The sequence below is a fragment of the Drosophila rhopaloa genome, unplaced genomic scaffold (genome assembly GCF_018152115.1).
Source record: "Drosophila rhopaloa isolate 14029-0021.01 unplaced genomic scaffold, ASM1815211v1 contig_167, whole genome shotgun sequence".
Taxonomy (NCBI): domain Eukaryota; kingdom Metazoa; phylum Arthropoda; class Insecta; order Diptera; family Drosophilidae; genus Drosophila; species Drosophila rhopaloa.
The window spans coordinates 6,570,902-6,595,031 of NW_025335047.1; the positions used below are offsets into that span (position 1 = coordinate 6,570,902).

Here is a 24,130-nt window from a genome sequence, read left to right on the forward strand (position 1 = left end):
GAGAGCCGGTTTTGATCGAGAGCGGGAGAATTGGCTGCGAAGATTTCTCGGGTCTCGAGAGGAGAGTGGTGGAGAATTGGCTACGAAGATTTCTCGGGTCTCGAGAGGAGGGCGGTGGAGATAACATAACGAAAGCCGGCGGATAGTCTCGAATACGCTGCCAGCGATTCGCGAATATCGCGGCTACCCACGACGACGATGCCCATTTACTATATAATCGGTTCCCAGCAGGCGGGCGGTGTTAGTGCTGCTCTTTCTGCGGCTTCAAATCATTCCCCCAGTGGATGGCCACGCGATCGGTTCGGTGTTTGGTATCAGAGTATCGGTTTTCCCAGAGATTCAGTGTCAGTGTCGTTTCGAGTGAGAGTGTCATGAAGCCATAGAAACTAAGGAAGTCCCACAACTAAACGCAAAACCCACAAATACAGTTTTAATAATTAATCAATTGAAAATGAGCCAAAGAGGTGACAGCGGTCACACGAACAGTGGCTTCAATGGCGGCTCCGAGGTGTCCTTGGATATACCCACCAATACGTTGTACCACACCTCCCGGGATTGCATAGTTCAGGAGGAGCAGGGTCCAAATGAGAGCTGCCTGGAGGGAACCCAAAGCTGTTGCTCGAATCTCTGGTCCAATATCTTCAGGAAGAAAACGCTGTACAAGCGATTCCCCATTTTGGTCTGGCTGCCGCAGTACAAAAAGGATTATATATTCGGTGATATAGTGGCGGGCATATCCGTGGCCTTGACTGTGATTCCTCAGGCATTGGCCTATGCTGGAATAGCAGGATTGGATCTGCAGTATGGCCTGTATGCCTGCTTCCTGGGCTGCTTCATATACATATTCATTGGATCTAGCAAGGATGTGCCCATAGGACCTACGGCTATATCGGCGCTATTATCCTTCCAAATTGCCGGAGGCAGTTGGCAAGTGGCCACCTTGCTGACCTTTCTCACAGGACTCATTGAGATCCTGATGGGTGTTTTCCGGCTAGGATTCCTCATTGATTTTGTATCCGGACCTGTGGGAGCTGGATTTACGAGTGCCGTATCCTTGATCATCTTCAGCTCACAGATGAAGGATTTTTTGGGCATCAAAACCAGTGGAAATACCTTCCTGCAAGTGTGGATTAGTATTGTGAATGATATACACAACATCAGCTGGCCGGACTTTATCCTGGGTCTCATCTGCATAACTCTTTTGCTGAGTTTGAGAGCCCTAGCCAGTTTTAGTTTGGGTCCCAAGGAGGGAAAAACCGGGACCCAAAAACTGCTCACTGGCATTTTCTGGACCATTGGAACTGCCCGAAATGCGCTGTTGGTTTGCGGAACTGCTGGACTTGGTTACTGGTTGTTTGTGAACGGAAAGGAGAATCTTGTGAGGACAGTTGGGTTCGTGCCCAAGGGATTGCCCTCTTTCCAAGCACCACCCTTCCACATTGATGCTGTGATCAACGCGACCACTGGAGAGGTCCTGCAAGAGGCCCAGGGTTTCTGGGACATGGTCAGTACTTTGGGATCTGGACTCATTGTGGTCCCCCTGATTGCTCTTCTGGAAACTATGGCCGTTGTTCAGGCTTTCGGTGAGTTATTTTTCAATTTGTGGTTTATTAGGAAAGCACATTTTTTGATGACTGCGATCGTGATCTGGTTCTTCCCCAACAAGTTCAAGCATCTTTAAAATTCGAGTAGGAAATGAATCATCTGTAATTAGTTTTCATTAAAAGCTTGTTTTTAAAACAAACTGACGAAAACAACTTGTTTTTAGTTTGAACTCTCAGCGCTGGTAGTTCACGATTAGTGTCAACTTTTTAACGGCATGTGCCAACTTTGTTTATGTGTTGTCTAAAATTGATTACGAAATGGGTGGGATTTTAAAAGAAACTCAATTTATTAGTTTTTGGAGAATTCCCTAAAATTTGTGTGTGTTTTTTAATGTACATATTTAACTTAATCAATAACAGATCGGAATAATTCCATAAAAAGTCATTAGCAATCCTTAAATGCCAAGAAAATTAATAAAATACTTTCACAATTCACAATAGTGTACATAATAATTAAGATTGCGATTTCTAATTGAATTTGTTCGCAATTCAAAGTGTAGTCATGCCCTTTAGTTCCTTTATTCTTTTGGGGAAGAACAATTCATTAATTTTTCACTGATAAATTTGTATTTGTCTTGATTATAACTTCCTCGTCGCTTGTTTTTCCCCTTAGCTGATGGAAAACCCACGGATGCCACCCAGGAGCTGATTGCCTCCGGGGTCTGCAATGTGGCCAACTCCTTTGTCCAGGGCCTGAGGAGCAATGGAGGAATCGCCAGGGGAGCGATCCTTAATGCTAGTGGAGTGAGGACCCAGCTGTCCAACCTGTACACCAGTGTGATCGTGATCATCGCACTGCTCTATCTCACGCCCTGCTTTTATTACATTCCTAAGGCGGCACTGGCCTCTATTATTATTGCGGCGGTGATCTTCATGGTCCAGTACCGAGTGATCAAGCCCATGTGGCACAGTAAAAGTGAGTTAAAAATAGATAAATGTGTATAAAGAAGTTGGTTACTATGTGATTTTCCTGCCAACAGAAACCGATCTCATTCCCGGCCTGGGCGCCTTCTTTGCCTGTTTGGTTTTGCCCCTGCAACTGGGAATCCTCGTGGGGATCGGCATCAACGTGGTATTTATTCTTTATCAGGCTGCCAGGCCCAAGCTGCGCATCGAAACACTGGCGGTGAGTCATCAATCTTAATATGTTTAGAATTACTTCGGCATCTAAAAGTATGCTGTAGAACCTCACAAATGAGAATGTTAGTAAAGATACATTCTGCTGTCTATTTATTTTCTATGTGTTTTATTATTTTACTTGTGGATAGTTTTAAAACTACTTTGAAATCTTTTTATAAAAATAGATTAATAGAGAAATCTCTTTATAAATATATGTGGCTAATAATAATTTAATTTAGCTATGAAATATATATTAATAGAGTTTGGTAGAAAAAATCCATTCTGTGCATTGAACTTTGCTAAGCAACTTTATCATTAATTTAAGAGGATCCATTTCAATATCAATTATATTTTCAGCTGGCTCATATTTTGAAATTACTAAGAATTTTCATTTCCATTACAGACAACTACTGGCCTGAAGTACCTGATGCTAACCCCCGATCGCTGCCTGATCTTCCCCTCGATGGAGTTTGTTCGAAAGGTGATCAACAAGCAGGGTCAAAAGTCCACTCTGCCAGTGGTCATCGATTGCACCCACATTTATGGAGCGGATTTCACAGCCGCCAAGGTTATATCGACCATGGTCATGGACTTCAAGCTGCGTGAGCAGCCATTGTTCTTCTACAATCTGCAGCCTCGCGTGGCGCAGGTTTTCGAAGGACTCAGCAAGGATCTGGTGGTTATATACGACATCACCACTCTGCACGCGAAACTTTCGGAGAAGTCTACGATCTGAGGGATCCAAAGAAATCTGAGGGAGATCAACGCTGCAACCTCGTCATGCGATAGTCTTAATCTAATCTCGCCTTTAGTCTCTGTTTAGGCTTAAGCTCTATTTTAGTATTAGCTTTGGACGTTGGTTTGCCCGCCGAGGCCAGCGACTAAATTTCTGGGCAGCCCACGCTCATCGCCTTAGTTGAAGGTACCATTCCATGTGGCTAGCTCACCTTAGTTACCATTTAAGTTGCCGCAATCTTCCACTATCCGCAGATGTCTGCACAATATTTATTCGGCCTTAAGCAAATCGCTGTGAATTTCGTTGAGCGAAATATCTGCGTCCCACCCGCGTTTTTGCCGCTGTACATAGTATTATTTACGAATAGCGAACGAAGAGTTTTAGCATAAGTACTTAAATAAATCAAGTAAATATTAAATATCCAAGTGAGTTAAATAGTTTCATTCATGTGGTTAAGGGGTGAGCAATTACATCACATTCGCTTTCTTTTCATTTGTTTATGATTTATGATGGTTCGGTTACTTTTTACACTTTTTTAGTCAAAAAATTGGTTTTCATAACAAACTTAACAAATTTTTAAGGCCTGTTTATTGTGAAAATATAAACTAAAGAAAAACTTAGCTAAAATAATTTAAAGGAAAATAATGTTTGGTAAGTTGTTACCAATTCATTTATCATGTGGATTATTAAAAATTTATTGAAAGAAATTAAGGTGTTGCTATTTTTTGAATCCCTGATTGCCTACTCAGCTAGATTAAATATCTAATCAATTTGCCAAGATTTCGGGCTACCTTCAAACTTAAGACGTGTTGTGATTTTATTTGGCGCCTCACAAGAGCACTAAATCTTATGGCGCGAATGCATCATTTATAAAGGAATCACATTAAAGATAAGATTTGTCAAATGAAATCTTAAAATTTTAGCTCAATTTATAACTGTCCAAAATAAAGGCAGTTGGGGAATTACATTTTTTAAGAAATATTTCATTGATTAAAATTTATAAAATGTAGTTTGTTTTAACTGTTTGGCTGCTCGAAAATATTGATTTATTTTCTACTTTTTTGTTTTATTTATGAGAAAATATATTATATATTTTATTTTACTAATAAAAACGGTGTGGTTCAAACAGGGTTATCAAGATAATATGTATCTCAAAAATAATTATCCTGTTCAAGAACCATTACCGCTTACTTATCGATGAACTCAGGTTTCCATCCCTTGTTTGTCAAAACCTTTCCAGCACTGGTCAAAAATTGTTGTCTCATCCGAAAAGCTCAGTAAGCCAACCCGCATTTTTTCGTTTAAAAAATAAACAAAATTATATCAACAATTGAGGAATTTGTTGGGGAGGTTCAAGTCAATAAAGGTTCACCGATAAGAATCATTTTGGTTTTTTAAAAGGTATGTCTCTGACTGGAGGTGTTTGTAAACAGTTTCTTCATTAATAAAGTTTTAATATATTTAATTAATAATCCAGATGAACATAGACGTGGGAATCCCTGAGAATGATGAGAATGGTCCCGGTTTCCATTCGTACTTCACACAAAAAATATCTGAGCTGCAGTTCACTGTAACCGAGCGCCAGAAGAATTTGCTCCGTTTGCAGGCTCAAAGGAATGAACTTAACTCCAAAGGTAGGTCCACACCATTCATTTTAGATCCCTTTTGAGATCCTTTCATTAAACCCCTAGTTCGCTTGCTGCGTGAGGAATTGCAGTTGCTCCAAGATCAGGGAAGCTATATTGGTGAGGTTGTTAAGACCATGGATAAGAATAAAGTCCTGGTGAAGGTCCATCCCGAGGGAAAGTACGTGGTGGATGTGGACAAGGCCATCAACATCAAGGATGTGACCCCCAGTAGCCGAGTGGCCTTGCGAAATGAGAGCTACACTCTCCATAAAATACTTCCCAACAAAGTGGACCCATTGGTATCGCTTATGTTGGTGGAAAAGGTTCCGGATTCCACCTACGAAATGGTTGGTGGCCTGGACAAGCAAATCCAGGAGATTAAGGAGGTGATTGAGCTGCCCGTAAAGCACCCAGAACTATTTGATGCTCTGGGTATCGCCCAGCCAAAGGGAGTGCTACTTTACGGACCACCTGGCACTGGAAAAACCCTTTTAGCCCGCGCTGTAGCTCATCACACGGAGTGCACTTTTATCCGGGTTTCGGGCTCGGAGCTGGTCCAGAAATTCATCGGAGAGGGATCGCGGATGGTAAGGGAGCTCTTCGTGATGGCCAGAGAACATGCTCCCTCTATAATCTTCATGGATGAGATTGATTCGATCGGTTCATCGCGGTTGGAAACGGGAACTGGTGACTCAGAGGTTCAACGTACTATGCTGGAGCTGCTGAACCAACTGGACGGCTTTGAGGCCACCAAAAACATCAAGGTTATAATGGCCACCAATCGCATTGATGTTTTGGATCAGGCTCTACTGCGTCCGGGTCGTATTGACCGCAAAATCGAGTTTCCGCCGCCGAACGAAGAGGCAAGATTGGATATCCTGAAGATACATTCTCGCAAAATGAACCTCACAAGGGGCATAAATCTTCGCAGAATTGCTGAACTGATGCCTGGTGCTTCTGGAGCTGAAGTAAAGGGCGTTTGCACCGAGGCTGGGATGTATGCCTTGAGGGAAAGACGCGTTCATGTCACCCAGGAAGACTTTGAAATGGCCGTGTCAAAGGTGATGATGAAGGACTCCGAGAAGAATATGTCTATTAGAAAGTTCTGGAAGTAGTTTGGTCATATGGTCATAGTCAATAAATAATTTATCTTAAATTTAAATATTTATATCAGAAAAACTGTCAGTCCCATAAAGCTTACATTCCATTTTGTGGAAGTTAAGGCTGTTATTAAAAAATAATAATTATAAAAATACTATCCTAAATGCCTTCAATAACATTTGTTTTTCCCAAGTGAAAACAATATAATAATTTTTGCGATATGATATATAACTTAGCTAACTTTATTTAGTTCGTAGTGAGACTAACTTCTAGCCAGGGAAAGAGTGCTGGCCATGCTGACGCATTCACCAGCTCCGTTGCCGGACTCGGCATGATCAAGGGAGTCCACAGATCTCGAAAGGTCCGGTTCATCGGGTCGAAGTTCCTGGTTGAGGGCATGGGTGTTGTAACAGAGCACTAGCCTTGTGTTCAATCCCTCAAAAACGCTCACTACACTGGGCTTTAAGTTGAAGAATATAATCTTCTGCTGACGCCGACGAAAGTCGTCCACTATGGAGGATATAACTTTGGCGGCAGTGTAATCCGCTGCATAGATATATGTGCAATCGATGACCACTGGCAAAGTGGATTTGCTGCCCAGCTTGAGTACCATATTCCTCACAAATTCCACTGAAGGGAAGATCAGACATCTATCGGGTGTGATCTTTACGAATCGGATGCCCTGTTGGGTCTCCAATTGTTCGAGGGTCACCTTTGGCCTGGCTGCATAGTACAGGATAAAGAGTAGGTTCACTCCAATTGCCACCATGATTCCTATTTCCAAGGGCAACACCAAACAGGTTACAAAGGCCAGGATTCCAGGGACTAAATCGGAACCTTTGAAAAATAAAAGTCAGCTGAAGATTATGAACACCACTAAATAGGATTACGCTCACGTTTGCTGCGCCACATGGGGGTTACCACCTGGTATTGGACCTGGAAGATCACAGCCGATATAATAATCGCCGCCAGCACCGCCTTGGGAATAAACGCAAAGTAGTCGGTGAGGAAATTCAGGGCCAGTACCACAATAACTCCGATGTATAGATTTGACATATTGGTTCGGCAGCCACTGGCATTATTCACCGCCGATCGGGCCAGTCCACCATTGCATCGATATCCGGAGAAAATAGAGGTGGCTATGTTGCCGACACCGCAAGCAATCATTTCTTGAGTGATATCAATCTGTTTTCCCTTTGCGAAAGCCTTGCAAACTGACATGGTTTCCAGCAGGGCCATCAAAGGAACGATCAGGAGGCCATACCCCAAACTCTGCACCATTTCTAGGAAGTTTTGTCCTGGCACCGGGGGAATACCCGCTGTTTCATTTCCCGGCTGGGCTTCAATAGAGAACGGAGGAAGTGAGGGCGCAGGCATACCTTTGGGTATATTTCCGGTTAGTCGAAAAGGATTTGTTCCATTGGCATCCAAGTACATGGTGATCACCGTAAACACAATCACAATGGAGGCATTTCTCGAGGTAGATACGAATTTGATCACCTGATTAACAACCCGCTGAAATCCACTCCTCCTTGTCTCATCTTTCGGACCAATAGTTAACTTGCCAAAACTTCTCATGGCTAGAAGCAGGAAAACACATCCAAATCCCAAACAGGTGTCGGCAACCCTCACATTTTCGATATCCCGGAACATGCTAATCCAGGTGGCCAAAAAGGAACCACCATCGCTTTTAACACCCAACATAGATCGCATTTGGGAAGTGGACACAATCAGGGCCACGGCACTCGTAAATCCAGCACTAACTGGTCCAGATACGAACTCCACTAGACATCCAAGCTTAAAAATGGCCATCAGAACCTCAATGATGCCGGTGAGGAAGGTCAGGAGCACGGATCTCTGCCAGGAGCCTTGGGCGAACTGAAAAGTCATGAGGGAGGCCACCGCCGTGCTGCCAATCGTGCTGTCCTTGCAGGTGCCCAAAAGGACATAGACGAAGCAGCCCATGAAAGCTCCATAAAGCCCATACTGTGGATGAGATGTTCAAATCTAAATTTATTGAACTCGGAAAAAATTAATAAAAAAATATATATTCTAATGTTTTATTATATTTATATATGCAGTATCATCATATGAGTCAATTCAATATTCGGATATATTATTAGAAAATATTAATTGGTTTTTTACAAATACTTTTTGAAAATATCAAATGGTCTAAACACCAGACAGGGTTGACTCATATGATGATACTGTATAGGGCATCATATATGTTTTTCTATTACTTCCTCAATAACACAGCAAAGTAAGGCCAAAGACCCTTCTTATAGTATACAATCTTTTGACGTAATAAATACGGAACAAAAAAAATCCGCATTCCAGATGACTGAGAGTAATGAGGCATAAGCAAACATCAGTTTAATCATTAGTAGACTGAAACTCAAACACGACGGACAGAATGAGAATTTGCTCCTTCTGTCTGATATTCCTAACGGCCACCGAATTTTTACTAGTCAGTGGACGAAAACTCGGGCAGTATTTTAGTCCTAAACTAAAAGACTTTGGACCACTCACACCTATAGATAATTCTTATAAGGTAAATATCTTGATATATTTAATTATAAAACATCTATAGATTTGTTCTAATATAATAACTGGCTTATGTTTCTCAGGAACTCTATGCAGTTTTGGGAACTCCCATTCGACTTCCAGAGGTTTGTAAACACTCAATGCTGTGGAATATATTTCTCCATTGACATCTTTTATGATTCACATTACATATATTTTGTAACAAAACGTGATGATGATGCAATATACTTCCATTGAATAATTATTTAAATTGGTTTATAAAGCTAATATAATATAATATTTATATTAATAGGAAAAAATGCCCGAGATCAAGCGTTTTAAAAGAACAGGCTTAGGTGTAAGATTACCCGTTAATCACAGAGGCAATCCAATAACAAAAAGCCCGCCACCGATGCACACGACAACGAAAAAGGGTTGGTTTTGGAACCTATTTTCTTAACAAAGCCACACCAACGAAATAACTATTTGGTTTAATCACGAATTTTATTAATTTACCTTACTTCTGGGAAAAGATTAACCTATTGATTAGCCATGATTTTTTATAACTAATAAACAGTTTATATGGCGATTTGGCTGTTTTTAGATTTTTACTGGGTTTTTTATTTAGTAATTTGTATGTAATAGGAAATTGACGCCTGTTCATTGCTCTGATATATATATCCTGCATATATGGAGTTTTTTTTTAATCAAAAGAACACTTTATCACTGTTTTCAAAGATCTTATATATATGTATAAAATTTCTTTTGCAAAGACCTTCTTCACCTAAGGCGCACTTAAGATCAATGATCACTTCTATCTCATCTCAGTGCTTTTCCGCTGTCCCCAACTTGCTAATAAGCTGGATAAATATGAAATTATCTTGATTGGCCAATCAAAAGTGGTACACGCAACAAAATTCTTAAAAGATTCTTTTCACAAATGAATTGAAATATTAGTATCGGAATATCAGCAAATATTTAATGGTTAACTATTTTAGAGATACTCACCTCCGGCGGCAGACCGACCACGCCCGAGTAGGCCAATCCCTGGGGAATTACGGTCAGGCCCACGGTGAATCCGGCAATCAAATCGCCGATACAGTCTTTGGTGTTATAGTGCGGCAGCCAGGTGAGGAAGGGCAGTCGCCTCTTGAGGGTCTTCATCCGGAAGATATTCCGAGCGTATCGCGAGCAGCAGGATTCGGCATTTTCGGACTCCTTGGAGGCCTCCAACTGTTCCAAGCTCTTGCTCTTCGAAGTGCGATGATCGGTGATCAGAATAAAGTCCGTGGACGAGCTGTCGAATTGGGCCTCAAGACTCTGATTAACCTCCGCCTGTTTGCGGAAGGTCACCTCGTTCTCCAGCGTGGACATTCTGGACGAGATCTTTGCGTGAACTGATGGACCGAGCGACACGCCGCCGAAACCTGATGATCCAGGGGCTGCGTCACGCGCTCTTATCTCCGGAGGCTGTTTGCCCAGACCCCAACGCGTGTCGTGTGTGGGAGCGGGATACAGGTTGTATCTTTCAGTTATATCCACAGCGGTTCCATAAACCCTCCAAGTTGCTCTTGACAAAGATCACCTTAGCCCCCAATGCCTACGCCCCTTTTCTATGTTTATCTTGGAATTGTCAACTAGCCCAACTGGCACAACTGTCCCCTATTGATAATCGGAATTTTTCCATTAATCAAGCGCGATCTATGGAGAATCGGTCATCAAGTGTGCACTACTTGTTCACCGGGTAAATATTGATGTTCACAGTTATCCAGCTTTGATTAGAGCGTCAGCTTCTCGGGTTAAAAGACCGCTTTGCAATCGAAAGTGATGAGATACAGTGCAGTAAGTTGTTTTTTAGATGTCTGATATAATCTAACATCAAGTTGCTACTGTATACTATTTCCTTATCTAATAGAGCAATTAAAGATTATACCGCGGAAAGGAAGTAATACTATTATTAGCTGAAATTGTACTTGTTGATGAAAGCAATTTGTGTATTAGGGTTTTTTTTTCATTTAGTTCAGATTGTATATTTTAACAAAAGATTTAGCACAAGTCATATCTAGTATCCCATATCGATTATTAAAGTGACGAAAACCGACCCTTTAATTATTCTCCCAAGTAATTGGTAACAAACATTTGTTGAATATTTTTTGTAGTTTTTTTATTTAATTTTAATGTTTTTACATGATTTTTAAAAATTGTATTTTAAAAGCATTGCATTATGTCATATAAAGTAAGATATATCATTACATTATACAATTGTTTGTTTTTCATTTGTTTTGTGTGTTTAACCATAAGTTAAATTTATGTTTAAGCATTTTCATAATTCAATAGCAGTAAATTGTTTCAGAGACCATGGCTATATATGTATCATATATATATAGTGTATATAAGTATTATGTATGTGTTTGTATCATGTGTGTGTGCATGTGTGGATATAAACACGACTAAAACTAAAAATTGTGAAACATCGCCCCGTCTAGGGGCTAAAAAACAAAGGACAGAATGAAAGGTAAATAAAATAAAGTAAACAAAATGATCGACGCAAAAGGCGTGTGTGTAGCTGCAGCGTAAATGTGAAGATTTTGCTTAAGGAAAGAATTATTTTAGAGCTGCCAGATAGAAAGTTAATCCATCCTTGATCTGCCTGTGTGTGTGACAATGAACATTCGTCTAACTCGTAACAAACAAATGATTATGCTTATATATGGTGAACCGAACACAAACTCGAACCGAAGTCATCAATCTGAAGAACGCAACAAACACTTAACAAAACAATAAAACAATGCTCCGCGTGAGAACAACAACAAGTATGACAACACTATGTATAGGCTATAGCATTTTTGTTTCGGGGTAAAAATGTAGACTCCAATATCCCATTTCGATGAATCCTACTGCCAGACGCCAATGGTGTAGTTCCTGCTCAGATGTCCCATGCGACGCTGACGTCCAACTAGAAAATATACGTAAAACAGGATTAGAAATATTCTCGATTAACTTTATTTACCAAAGAAGCAACACCAAAAACTCTAAGGTATTTCGTTCAAGACGAAGCATGACGCACAACAGTTGAACACAGTTGACAGTGTCCACAAAAACGTTGCCGTTGTTTACTTAAGACTAACCTAAAGAGAGTCGCTAATCAGATCTCCTATTCCATAGATATTTACCATCCGAGTTAGGATCTATTTCTAGCCAATCTCGACTCGGGGTGCTAAAATTGACGCTTTTCTGCTGACGGGGTCACCAGGGGAGCTTAGGTGCTAACTTATGGTGCTTCAATAGATCTGGTGAAATCAAATAATTATTTCAAATAATGTCAACTTACAAGGTGGGTTAAATTGGACTACGCTACTCCCTAACTTATATGTTACTATATTGTTAATTACTAGGTCTAAATTGGAATAGAATGCAACCAATATTTAATATTATGCCAAAGCCCTTCCTATTCTTATAAATATTTTGTTGATCCGATTTCAAAAATAAAACCCCTGGCTTCCTAAAAAACTATTACGTTACCTTAGCTTTTGAAATGCATACTCTACTTATTTATATATATAGTAGCCATAAGATACTTTACGTACTTCATGTCACACATCATTCTTCGGTGTTAGTGCACAGCTGGTTGGTTGGATTGGTTTCGGGGAGAACAGAGGTCGGTTGGTGGGGAAGTTTGGATTAACATAGATCTGTTGTTCTTGTTGCCGTGGTTGCTCATGTTCTTGTTGTCGTTCTGGTTTGCTGGTGGTGTTGTTGGTTTGGTGATTTACTTTCTGGGTTTGCTTGTTAATTGGTAATCAAATCAAATCAAGAGTTGGACAAACAAACACACACACATATAGATGGCTTTCTGCTTGATTGTTGTTCTTGGGTGGTGGCATGTTGTTGTTGGTTGGTTGCTGCTATATATTTCGTTTTTGTCTTTTTATTTACGCTGGTTCAGGCGTTTCACACGTACTGGAAACACAGATACAGGACAACGAGAGTGTGTTTGTGCGTGGGCGGGGCGGAAGAGAAGAAACAAATAAATTGGCATTAGTCAAGTGGTGGCAACATAGTGTGAAAAATATAGAGAAAGGATTCAACAATTTAGTTTTCGGGTTAGTTTCGAACTTTAATCAATCAATATAAAACAGTCAGTCAAGTAGCAGGTACAACATTCAAGTTGGCCCAAGTTTTCTGGGCTTTTTTTCGGGCAAATGTCCTTAAGATTAACTTTCAATTAGGTGGAAGCTTTTGGGGTTATTATTCAGGGTTAATTGGTATTCTTTCGGCTGCAGATCAAACAACAATTACTTAGACAGGATTGTACCAACTTTTCATCTGTTTCACATATTCTGCGTCGTGTTTTTATATATTTGTAGATTTTTTATGGCTCTTCTTGTCGGTGGTGCTGCTTTTTTTTGCTGTTAGTTGGTGGTTCTTATTGAATCATAAAAGTGTCTCAAAACTATGTTTGTTATGGGTTTCTGCTACTATCGTTTTACTTTGATTCGGATCTGGGGGACTCACTTAGATCATACATCGCAGTTTAATTCCTATACGAAGAGAACTTTATTAGAGCCACAATATAAGCTCACTGCGAATATTTGTCTGATGTGTGAATCGTGTTCTGATTTGATCACATATAGCATGCAAATGGATTGGCTGGGAAAAACATGCAAAAACATTGGGTAAAAAGCAAAAACATGCAGTGTATGGTTGACTTAAGCAATAAACAAAATAATTTATTTAATGAGGCAACAATATAAACGGTAATTAAGATGCTGGATGCTAGTGTTCATGACTGATCAGTAGTACAGACACAAAAGAGGAAACTCCAGCTTCGATTATCCGATGCTGCGAATACCCTTGCAAATAATACCAGAAAAATTAATTAAAATGTTTTCTAAAACATTGTAGGGTATTTAAAATAATCAATAAACTTTGCACGACAAGAAACTCGGAAAAAAATTTAATTTTAAATAGAATTTTCGGTTGCATTTATGCTAACATAATTTCAGTAAATTGTCAGACAAACGGAGGAATTCCAGAGGATTTGGAGAATGTTCCAGGTATTTGCATGAAGGTAATTAAGTAAAAGAAATTATTTAAATATTTTTGTTGCAAGAGCATGAAAAGATCTTTGTTTAGTTTACAGTGATCAATCAATACTGCTATTGATTCACGTGAACAATTAGCCACGTGCATTTTGAAGGCTCTCTAATCTAAAAACCTGCGAAAGCTAGTTATAAGCTATATATCTGAAAGCTATATATAGCAGAATGCTGGTTGCTAGTGGGGGCTTTGGTTATTTGGCGTTTCTTGCAAGTTAGCAGAAGAAGTGGAAGGAGAATCCGTGTTCATAGATACCTGTGTTAAGCGTTAAAGAAAATTATACACGTGACGCCTAAACGATTTCTGCTGGGTTATAGAAGAGGCCTCGACATTGAACACAACTTATGGCACATGGGTATTAGGTTTACCCATGCCTCATGAGCCTGTTCGATCTGCGCTTTATCGATATATATGGTATATGTATTTAGTTTGATATTTCACTTCGTTTCTTTGGTTTCAGTTTGCTTTGCTTAGTTAAAGTCTCTAGAGTATATAGATATTTTTTTGGCAAGCTCTGGGGCTGCTTTATCTTTAGCTTAAACTTCTGCTCCTGCTTCCTTCTTCTTTATATATATTATATTATACACGTTCTTTCGTTGTTATGTGCTTGTTTTTCTTCGGTTCTTTGGGTTTAGATTACAAAACGCTTTAAAAATGGTTTAGTTGCTTGCTTTCTGGTCTGCTTATTGAATTCTTGTCGACTTTCTATGCAGATTATTGAAAAATCTGAACTGCAATCGCAACTCAAGATCTTTTCTTACTGAAAACGAGAAACAGAAAAAGGGGAAGAGAGAGAATAGAACACATAAACAAAAGGTGATAAAGACAGTTCACAAAAAAAGGGGAGAAATTATAATCATGAGTCGTTGACTGTCTCGAGAACTGAATTTCTGAATCGTTTTTGGCTGATATATCTGATTTCGTCTGTTTTTTGGGAGATAGAAAGACACAAAGATACAAAACACAGAGTGCTGCGATGAGTGTGTGTATGGGTGTGCTTGGGTGTGGGTTAATAGCACGCATCTGATCTGAGTGATATTGGATCGTGACTGGATTATATACACGGATCGATTTCAAATGGGAAAAGCGGCTGACAACGGCACATGGAAAACAGATATGAACAAAGAGGAGTTGTGCTGGAATCAGTTTCCGGTTTTTGCACAGTACAAAAATATCTCCAAAATTTGCCATCGACTCGCTAGTTTTTCGTATCAAAATTGCTCATATTAAAACTGGGCTTATTTAAGTTTTTACATTTCTATAAATGTAAACTAATTGACACAACATATTTTGTAACTACTATTATTTCAATAGAGCAATGTTGTTACGAAAAATCGACAATGGCAATAAGGATCTGATATTTCTCCGCGGGGTATTCATTGTGGGGTATGTACAAGTTCTTGGTCAGCAAGATCGATGGACTGCATCTAGAGTCCAGAGTGTTCGGGTGTGTGATTTTTGGCAACGACAACGACAACATCGAGGGGTTACGTAACCAATGAGACAGAAAAGGGAAAGGCGCGAGTGGATCGAATGACTGTCTGTACATGGCTCGAACTTGTGGTTGCTGTGGCTTGCTGTGGTATTCTGTGGCATTCAGTGGTTTTCTGTGGCTCCGGTGGTGCGGCTGCTGTGGCTTCTCGGCCTCTCACTCACGTGTGCGCTTGGTAGACACCCTCATCGTCGTAGTTTGGTGTCACGGACCGACTGCCCGGCACGACCATGTTGTCGGGATCAAACTCCGGATCGAAGGCATCGCCGCCGCCCCGGATAACCATATTATCCGGATCCACTTCCACATCATAATCGACTGGAGGCTGCGGCGAAGGCGACGGAGAGGGCGTGGCCGATCGGTTATAGGAAACCAGATCCCGCTCAATCTCCATGTTGCCGGGGAGGATCAACTTCGGCAGATTGGGCTTGAGTTTCTGAACGCGGAAGACTGTCGAGGTGTCGAGTTGATTGATTGTCGATTTTTTGGTGTTTTAAGTTTGAGAGTGGCGTTGCAAATTTACAACAGACAAGTGGATAATTTGTTAATGTTCTTCTTGGCGCAGAAACTTTTACAGTCTATGGTAATTACAAGAAACGGGAGTCGAGAGAGAAACGAGGGGAAGGCACAGAATATTACAAAGGTGGATCGATCTCTCCTAAGAGATCCTTTCTCTATTCTAAAAGGGTAACACATGGGTTAGCATTGAGTGGACATGGAAGAATGATATACGTACTGAACCCATTAACCATAATTAATGTATGAATTTAAAATGTAGTAAATAATAGCACAAAATGAGAAGGAATTTAAATAAGATTTAATTTAATTTCAATAAACATTATTAAAACATACTACTACAAATAAAAAATGCCGTAAATATCCTAACATGAATTGTGAATGTGATCTATAATTAAAATATGTTCGTTCAATAATCTCATTTGCTAGATATTCTCTTTAAAGATTCCCTAAAATATTAGAAGTTAAGATTTGTTTATTTTATGAAATTTCTTTCTTTAGTGCTACTATTTGGCCTATATAACAACCATCTTAATACGAATTAAAAAAATATCTTATGAGATGCCCAACCCGAAACGATAACCAGTGAACGATAACGACAGGTGAAAACGAACGATAACGTGATAACGAAACGTGAACGATAACGATAACGCAACGAAGGCTGGTGAGACGATGTGAGAATGTGGCACGATGGGGTTAAAACTGAACTGGGTAGATCTGGAGTGACGATGAGGCTGATGAAGGCCGAGAACGGATTACCTGGTTACCAGACACAAGATAAATAGATAGAGAAAGTGAGTGAAGAGGGGGCTGGGGAAGACGCAACAAGAACGTAGAGCTCGGTTACCAAATGCGGCCCTCAAATCTTCTTCTCAGCTCCATTCCCGGACGTGGATGCGGTTGCAGTTGCCTCCGCCTGAAGATTACGTACTAAACGCCCTGCAGATGGCAAGTTATGGGTTTCAGTATCTGCCGGATCAGTCCAGGTGCGCGCCTTGATGAACTGCTCGAAGGCAGCCAGGCTCTTCAGCCTCGTGGGCGAGATATCCTTGGCCGCCTCGGCAGAATGGTCAGGATGTATTGGCGATTGATTGCTAGATGATGGCTGTGACGATGGCGAAGCAGTGGTGGTGGTGGTCATGATGATGCTGGCTAACATACCTTGTTGCAATTCACCTAAACGCGCGAGTGAGGCAACTCAGTCAATAAGAAATACCTAATCCTAACGAGGGGAGGAGGAGTGGAACGACGAGTGTAACCAACGCTGATCGCCTGCAGATCGCTGGGAGTGGAAGAAACCGGCGGGTCGGGCTGTCAATCCCAGGGGTCAACTTACTTCTGTCGATGTTGCGCTGCAGGTGAGCGGCCACTCGGTGGCGGGCGTCGTTGAACTCCAGGTGCAATCCGAGGCGCAGCAGCGACGAGTTCTTCTCCACCAGGTCGGTGATCTCCATCTCGATCTTGTTGCCCAGCACCGCAGATCGCTGGTGGAAAATGAAATTAAGGAGTTAGGTGAGCCTATAACTGTGTAATGCCATTTGCTGAACTGAACTTTAATACATATTTTATGGTATTACAAAATTTTAAACAATTTTATGAAAACTAATCTCTTTAGACAATGTAATGAGCAGTAATTATTTAAACTTTAAATTTTAAAGCCACCATAATCGTAAATCCAAATTAAATAAATCATTATCTCATATTTTATATAGGTAAGCTGTGGCATTGAATACTTTTTTAATGACCCGTACAATCTCTATTAGTCACGCTCCAGCTAAGGGCAATACATTATGGGGCAACCCAAGAGCCCACTTACCTGATTGGAGGCCCTGAACTCCTCGATGGTGTGGCACTTGAGCAGGGCTTGCACCAACTTAACGATCACGGGCGGACTGATAAAGTTGGTCTCGACGTTTAATACTCTCAGGGTTTTGCTCTTCTCGATGGCCTCGGCTAAAAGGAGGGCTGTCTTGTCGGTGAGGCCGACATTTGTCAGCGAGAGGACTTCCAGATGTTCGTTCTGAGGCAGTGCGGCAAACAGTTGCTCGAGCTTCTCGTCCGAGATGTTCTAAATAAGTTATTGAGTTAGTGAGAATACAGCTAACTAGTTTAAATCCAAAGCAAAACCTTAATGTTGTTCAAGTTGAGGTCAATCAGCTTGGAGTCATCGTCCTTGACTCGCTTGATGGACTCCTCCACGTCTGTGCTGTTTGGCGGATCCATGGGGAAGAGCTTCTGCTGGGTGGACTTTGTGATGCCATCCCAGCCTAGGCCAACGGGCTGTCCCTTGTTGAGCAGCGAGGCGTGGTACTGGTCCTGGTTCATCATCGAGTGGAAGCCCAGGATGGCGGCCAGATCAATGATCTCCTCCTGCGTGGCATCGTTCAGGGCGTGCTCGTACTCCTCGCCCATGTCGATGGCGATCTGTTCCTCGGCCTCGATTTCGCGAGCATCCCTTGGCGGTGGGACCCACTTCTTTCCGCGCACTGTGCCCTGGACATAGGGCTCGAATTCCGGCTGATCGGGCGTCTCGATCGCCTGCTTATTGATGTGTTCGATCAGCTGCTTGCGATTAAGTGGCCCGGTGGCTTCCTTGGTGCACTCGTAGCTGTTGCGCTGGTCTGGCGGCAGGAAGTTGTCCTGGGAAAATTAATATAAAGGATTATTAAGCTACTGATTTTTCATAGTTTTTCAATAGGATACTTACATCGGGATCCACTTCTTTGGCCAGTATTGTTATCTCTTCGGGCGAGAGCTGGGCCAGCAGGCTCTCCACATCCACATCATCGTACTCACTCAGGTCCTTGCCATAAAGTTTGGCAGGGGTGGTGAGCGTGGTTGTCTTTGTGGTGGCTGAAGTCTGCAAGGGAAAACACAACATTTTAATTCACGTTTAAAATACACATTTAAGCAGCCATAAATAAAACAAGGAAACAAGGATAATGTATTTTACTATGATTTTGATAAATTTCGTATCTTCTTTAGCAATAGCGTTTTTTAAATTTTCATCAGTTATTGTGAAACACTAGGTGCCGTTTTCAAAACATGATTTTACATAAAATTTAACTAGATCTTTACAAAAATCTATTTACACTTTGACTTATTAGAGATCTATAGTAAAGTAATCCAAGCCATTTTTTAATTGTTTAATATAAGCTATGAAATCACAATAGATTTGATTTCCTACAAGTTGCAAGTATTTTTTCCCAAGAAAAACTTCACATGTGAGGATCAGTTAAGATTGCACCTTAATCGCAGGGCAATCTTCCCATGCTTTTGCTCTCCTTTTCCTTCGAGTAAAAGCCATTGTTTTCACTTTTGCACCGTTCACTTTTCAGTACCATGCTTTCCGTATGAGATCGAAAGTTCAGGGGTTTACGAGGTCTGATAAATTGCGGTTTCTAAGATACTTAAAGCTACTTTTCGCACATTCTTCTGCTTGAGGCGTAGGCTCACAGGTGGCTGCGGGGCGCGGCGCTTGACTTTTGGCACCGGACGCAGCTTTATCTGCTGGAACTCGGCCACCACCGGCAGGGCACTCTCCATTACGGGTGCTCCGATTCACAACCGCCAATCGATACGAAATATGAAGCGCGGAATATGGCAAATCCAATTATGAATGCACCGAGGCGACTTGCATCAGCTTTAAGCCGGAGACTTTTGCGACTTGGGACTGGGTCTGCGTTCCACCACCGACTGAATGGCAAGAGAGACCCACCGAAACGCCAGACCACCGCACCACCAGACCACCGAATTAAGGCGAGACAACGGCAACCACATCGAAAGCAGCAGAAGCGAGAGTCGTGCAACATTTGCTCGAGCCAGGCCAACGACAAGCTGCAATCGCTCAACCAGCCACTCAGTCATTCAGTCAGTTAGTCAGTGAGTCAGGCGTTCAGTTCAGGCCAAGTTAAGTCGAGTCACTCAGCCAGTCGGCCCGTGGAGTTGCCAATGTAAATTAGGCACACTTACAAAAATGAAAGCAATGAAAAACATAATTTATATCAGGTACAATTAAATATTTTTCACAATTCAAACTTTTTCTTTTTAATCTATTAGATTGATTTAGATCATATAATTTGTAATCAAATAAAGTATTCCCCAAACGTTGGCTAACTTTTATTTATATTATTATTGTCCAAATTTTAAAATAATAATAAATCAATAAACCTCTAAATAAATTTATACGGTTCCACCTATTGTCCGTTTTTATTTTACCTATAATCGCAAATATCATTAAAAGGCTTTAACTGAATTTCCATAGACTAACTTTTTTCAACAAATATATATTTTTTTACAGTGCAGCCGGCGGGGGACAGAGGCAGCCAACTGTGGCATGACTTCTCCGCGGTGGTGTCTGCACTTAAACGACTTCTCAGTGGGAAATTGTTGTGCAACTCTGCCAGATTTCAAATAAATAAGTCAACAAATTGTGGCCCATAAACAAGCCGAGCGGAAGTCGTCGAAAAGCCACGAAATCGACATTATACATGGAGGGAAAACAGTCAAATAGATTTACATAAAGCAATTGTAAGACTCGAAACTTGAAGGGCTGAATAGATGTTCTACCAAAGCGTGACCGAGAAGAAGGAGTATTTAGTGCAGGCAAATCAAGAGCCGATTGAAAACTGGTTTCTACCGGAGGGCAGAAGAGTGCCAAGGAACCGCGACGGACAATGGCCATAAAACCGGGGCTTAAACTGCTCTTTGCCCGGCCATTTACTTAGTGCTTTTAACAGGAAACCGGTTTCGGCCACAATAGGTACAGCTAAGCTATCATCTCGACCAGCAAGTACTAGCAAAACAAACCCACAAATGGCCAAGTTTGGCTGCGCAGATGGCGCTCCCAGATATTGTACGTGTATCTGATAGATACAGCTACCCAGCTAAATGCCAGCCACTGACCCACTTCCGAGTGGTGCTCCTCTCATCTGCGATTCTTCAGCGGGGGCGGGCAACCACAGGGTGCGATTATGTCAGTCTCTAACGCTTTAAGTTGGAGTCAATTGTTGACATTTCAATTGGGGGCAGCTTGATTCATCGCCCAGCAGAACAAACACCCTCAATGACACAGCAGCGCAAAAAGTCCACTCCACTCCACACAACTCGAACCCAATCCAATCGAGCTGGAAGGCCTCTGGAGGTGGACCAACTGTAAACTGTAGAATCATAAAAAGTAATTGCAAAAATAATTGAGTTCACGGCACTCCGGAGACACACCGAAACGCTAGAGAGCTAAGCAAATAAATTCAAGCCAAAACAAGAAATTAAATACATATTTTAGATAGTCGAAGTGTGGAGTACACTTAGTTCAAGCTAAATTTGTGATCCAGGGTAGCAGAGAATATATTATTTTGTCTCAAAATAGCATTCAATTTAAACTATTTCACAATATGTTTCAAAAATGAATATTAATTCTTAGTTTTTAATTTAATTTCTTTTTTGAAATCTTACAAAAATATTGGTGAAAACCAAAATTCAAAATACGGTTTTGGTTGTTCCCTGATCTAATATTCTCCTCCTGAAAAAGAGTGCACTAAAGGAGACCTGTTCTTCATACCAAAGACGGCCCACCATGCAAATCCGCACAGTAAACAAGACGAGAACGTGCCGCCAGCCGAAATGTATCTGTCAGATACGAATAGTCAACACATTAAACTCTCAAAACTGTTAACTGGCGTGCATCTGTTAGACGCTTGAGGTCTGAGCCAATTAGAAGTTGCGATTCGCATAAACTGTAAGTCTCGAGATCCGATGTAATGGAGTGGCAGGCTCATTAATTGCAACGGGCTTTTGGAACGGTAGTTCGAAATAAACTAACTTACGAGTAGCTCCTCAGATTCTACGCCCACCGCCTTCAGTTTACTGTCATCTGATTTTATGCAATTACAAAGCAAGTGCTTGTCAAGAGATAAGGTTGAATGAAAGGCCTTATTTAATGGGAAGCAGCTTCTTTGCTTTGGCAATGGTCTAAAGGTTGCGTCAAAAACAGATGCATTATATTGCAGATGCTTTAGAAGTACCTCTTCAAGTTCCTTATTAAAGCAAAAAGAGCGTAGTAAAATAAAATCAAGCTTTAATCAGCTTAAATCTTAAAGCCAAACTATATTTGTAGAAATTAATAACAACGATTGCTAAACTAATAAACTAAATAATGTTATTCACTAAATCAATTGGCTTTAAGACTTAGCCATAAAATATACATTTTATTATTCATATTTGCCTGTTTAGAGATGTTTATAAGTTATTGCCATATTTTAAAGATTTAATTATCTAAATTTTAGTTAGTTAACCCAAACTTTGTACTGTTGCTAACTTTTTTTGTGGCATTAAAATCTGTTTGGCTTCAATTTAAAATATTGATGTATTTTTTTTTTTTTTACTATGGAAATTAAAGGTTTTAGGATATAGGCGATGCAGTTAGAAATGAGAAATAGATAAAAGTAATAATATAATATATTTTGTGTGGTAGATAAATTAATTTTGTTAAGTGTATATATATGTATGTTTTATAGTTAAAGTATTAACGGTTATTATAGTTAGATTAAATATTTAATGTAAGAGATAGTTGTAATTATTAGGAAGTTGGAATATAATCCGTAATAAGTTTATAGATAAAGTTGTAGATCTTTGTTATAGTGTATTAATTAGTTAAGTAGATGGTAATAAGGTTATGTAGCGTAAGAAATAATAAGTTCTTTGATTATCGTTTATGAATAAAGAGAAATAATATGTAATGAAGTTTTGTAAATAATATTTGATTTAATAAATCAGTAACTTTTATTATAAAGTAATATGGTAAACTTAAGTTTGGTCAGGGTAAAGGTATAAGGAACGGTACGTCATATTGTTAAAATGTATTATTGTAGGTTTTAAATAAAGATTTAAAAATGTTAAAGGTTTGTAGAGTTAATGTAAAATGTTATATTGGGATAACTTAGATTGAAGAAGATTGTAATAGGAAATTTATAAATAAGTAAAAAGGGCCGGGGCAGTGTAAATAATAAGATGTAAAGACTCGTTAGCCTTCGATAACTTGATCATGTAAAAAATAAAAGTAGTTATAAGGGTTTTAATAAATTTTAAAGTGTGTAATCGGTGATGTAAAGATTTATTAAAAGTTGTCGGTTGAGTTTAAACAGATGAGTATATGATTAAAAGATGTGATGTGTTGTTTAAGATATAATTTATATGTTGTAATACTGTATTGATTTATTATAGGATAAAACTTTAGTGGGAATAGATGTTTTAAGAAAGGTAAAAATGAAGAGGTCACAGAGCAGGTACCGGAGCCTAACCGTCGACCGGTGAATAGTTTATGAAATAAGAAGAACACAAAAGTGATTGTATGGATTTAATAAAATTAGAAAATATGTTGTTGGAAACTGGAAAGATGGATTGCTGATAATTTGGTAGTTGATATAGTATGGGGGTGGTTATTTTTATAAGATAAAAGTTTATTTGTTATATTATTAATTTATTTTTTTATTATTTATTGTAATAAAAGTTTGCTTGGCTATTTCTCTTGAAATACAATATAAGTTGAAATTCACTTCATAAAGGCTATTAATTTGTCTTGCTGTTTAATTATAATACATTCTATACATTTTTCTCCACGATTAATTATGATTTAAAGCAATAAATTTCAGGTACCAGCTTTCGGACTAGGTACAAATTATAAAATTCTACTCCAACAATAAAATACCGCTAAAACCCAAACGCAAACAGGAATAAATCCGGCTTAAGGCTATACAACAACGGCTCCTGGCCATGTGTGACCCACAAAATTGAGCCCGTGAGCTGCGGGGCGAAATGTGAAACATGTTTTTCGGTGATTTGCACAAATGTATCTTGTATCTGACGGATGGGCGGTAGTCAGTGGTCACTGAATGCGAAATCGGTCAAGGTGCTTAGGCGATTTAATTAAGCGGCAAACAACAACACAGTTTTCCAGCAGCGACAAACGGCAATGGTCACGTTTACGGCGAAAAATTTCACATTGCCCGCGGAGCGGAAAAACTGTGGAAAATCAACAGAAGCGCTCGCATACAAAAGTACATGAAAAGTTGGTCGGACACGTCCCAAAAGCAGGTAGGAAAATGGACCCGGCTAATGACCAACTGGTGGAAATTCGCGTAGGAAGCGAGGGAAACAGGCAGGGAAATTGCAGTTCGCGAGCAGGAAATTTCGAGCAAGAAACGTTAATTACATTTGCGACCAGGCTCGCTTTTATGGCCATCCGAATCCGACAATTAGTCGCGTGGAAAACCAGAAACCGAAGGTGAAAAGATGCGTCCGATGAAAATGAGCG

General features: G+C 40.2%; 4 protein-coding genes and 1 long non-coding RNA gene across 16 annotated transcripts in view; 3 read left to right on the forward strand and 2 right to left on the reverse strand.

Annotated features, from left to right (window-relative positions):
- The first annotated feature begins 263 nt into the window (after positions 1-263).
- Positions 264-3,888, forward strand: LOC108043492 (sodium-independent sulfate anion transporter). Its single transcript, XM_017122236.2, has 4 exons — positions 264-1,583; positions 2,218-2,520; positions 2,585-2,730; positions 3,127-3,888. Exons 1-4 carry the CDS (start codon positions 452-454, stop codon positions 3,457-3,459), a joined length of 1,914 nt encoding a protein of 637 aa, XP_016977725.1. The 5' UTR covers positions 264-451; the 3' UTR covers positions 3,460-3,888.
- An 825-nt stretch (positions 3,889-4,713) lies between these two features.
- LOC108043488 (26S proteasome regulatory subunit 8) lies at positions 4,714-6,237 on the forward strand. Its single transcript, XM_017122216.2, has 3 exons — positions 4,714-4,860; positions 4,937-5,093; positions 5,151-6,237. Exons 2-3 carry the CDS (start codon positions 4,937-4,939, stop codon positions 6,200-6,202), a joined length of 1,209 nt encoding a protein of 402 aa, XP_016977705.2. The 5' UTR covers positions 4,714-4,860; the 3' UTR covers positions 6,203-6,237.
- A 172-nt stretch (positions 6,238-6,409) lies between these two features.
- Positions 6,410-10,250, reverse strand: LOC108043493 (sodium-independent sulfate anion transporter). The gene is made up of 3 exons (XM_017122237.2): positions 9,720-10,250; positions 7,085-8,174; positions 6,410-7,025 (listed from the first exon to the last, which is right to left on the reverse strand). The coding sequence occupies exons 1-3, from the start codon at positions 10,083-10,085 to the stop codon at positions 6,451-6,453; spliced, it is 2,031 nt and encodes a 676-aa protein (XP_016977726.2). The 5' UTR covers positions 10,086-10,250; the 3' UTR covers positions 6,410-6,450.
- A 608-nt stretch (positions 10,251-10,858) lies between these two features.
- Positions 10,859-24,130, reverse strand: part of LOC108043642 (tropomodulin) — a 55,301-nt gene continuing 42,029 nt past the window's right edge. For 5 of the 12 annotated variants that reach the window (XM_044458721.1, XM_044458720.1, XM_044458725.1 and 2 more), the window contains 8 exons: positions 18,527-18,679; positions 17,947-18,459; positions 17,636-17,887; positions 17,156-17,303; positions 15,468-15,753; positions 14,067-14,571; positions 12,299-12,671; positions 10,859-11,667 (listed from right to left, as the gene is read on the reverse strand). In XM_044458721.1, coding sequence (XP_044314656.1) covers positions 14,556-14,571; positions 15,468-15,753; positions 17,156-17,303; positions 17,636-17,887; positions 17,947-18,459; positions 18,527-18,679 — 1,368 coding nt within the window. In that variant the 3' untranslated portion in view covers positions 10,859-11,667; positions 12,299-12,671; positions 14,067-14,555. Of the gene's footprint in view, positions 11,668-12,298; positions 12,672-13,030; positions 13,253-14,066; positions 14,572-15,467; positions 15,754-17,155; positions 17,304-17,635; positions 17,888-17,946; positions 18,460-18,526; positions 18,680-19,248; positions 19,381-24,130 lie in introns of those variants that run through there. The other 7 variants (XM_044458719.1, XM_044458724.1, XM_044458722.1 and 4 more) reach the window with 7 other exon arrangements.
- Positions 19,497-20,398, forward strand: LOC123037528. The gene is made up of 2 exons (XR_006417529.1): positions 19,497-19,827; positions 20,120-20,398. It is a non-coding gene; the product is annotated as an uncharacterized LOC123037528 (long non-coding RNA).

Bases quoted from the DNA above. Each gene is read 5' to 3' on its own strand.
- LOC108043492 (XM_017122236.2), top strand. From the start codon at position 452: ATGAGCCAAAGAGGTGACAGCGGTCACACGAACAGTGGCTTCAATGGC. The intron at 2,521-2,584 runs GTGAGTTAAAAA...TCCTGCCAACAG, and splicing joins GCCCATGTGGCACAGTAAAA to AAACCGATCTCATTCCCGGC. The intron at 2,731-3,126 runs GTGAGTCATCAA...TTTCCATTACAG, and splicing joins TGCGCATCGAAACACTGGCG to ACAACTACTGGCCTGAAGTA.
- LOC108043488 (XM_017122216.2), top strand. From the start codon at position 4,937: ATGAACATAGACGTGGGAATCCCTGAGAATGATGAGAATGGTCCCGGT. The intron at 5,094-5,150 runs GTAGGTCCACAC...TTAAACCCCTAG, and splicing joins GAATGAACTTAACTCCAAAG to TTCGCTTGCTGCGTGAGGAA.
- LOC108043493 (XM_017122237.2), bottom strand. From the start codon at position 10,085: ATGTCCACGCTGGAGAACGAGGTGACCTTCCGCAAACAGGCGGAGGTT. The intron at 8,175-9,719 runs GTGAGTATCTCT...TCTCATCCACAG, and splicing joins TGGTCGGTCTGCCGCCGGAG to TATGGGCTTTATGGAGCTTT. The intron at 7,026-7,084 runs GTGAGCGTAATC...TATTTTTCAAAG, and splicing joins CCCCATGTGGCGCAGCAAAC to GTTCCGATTTAGTCCCTGGA.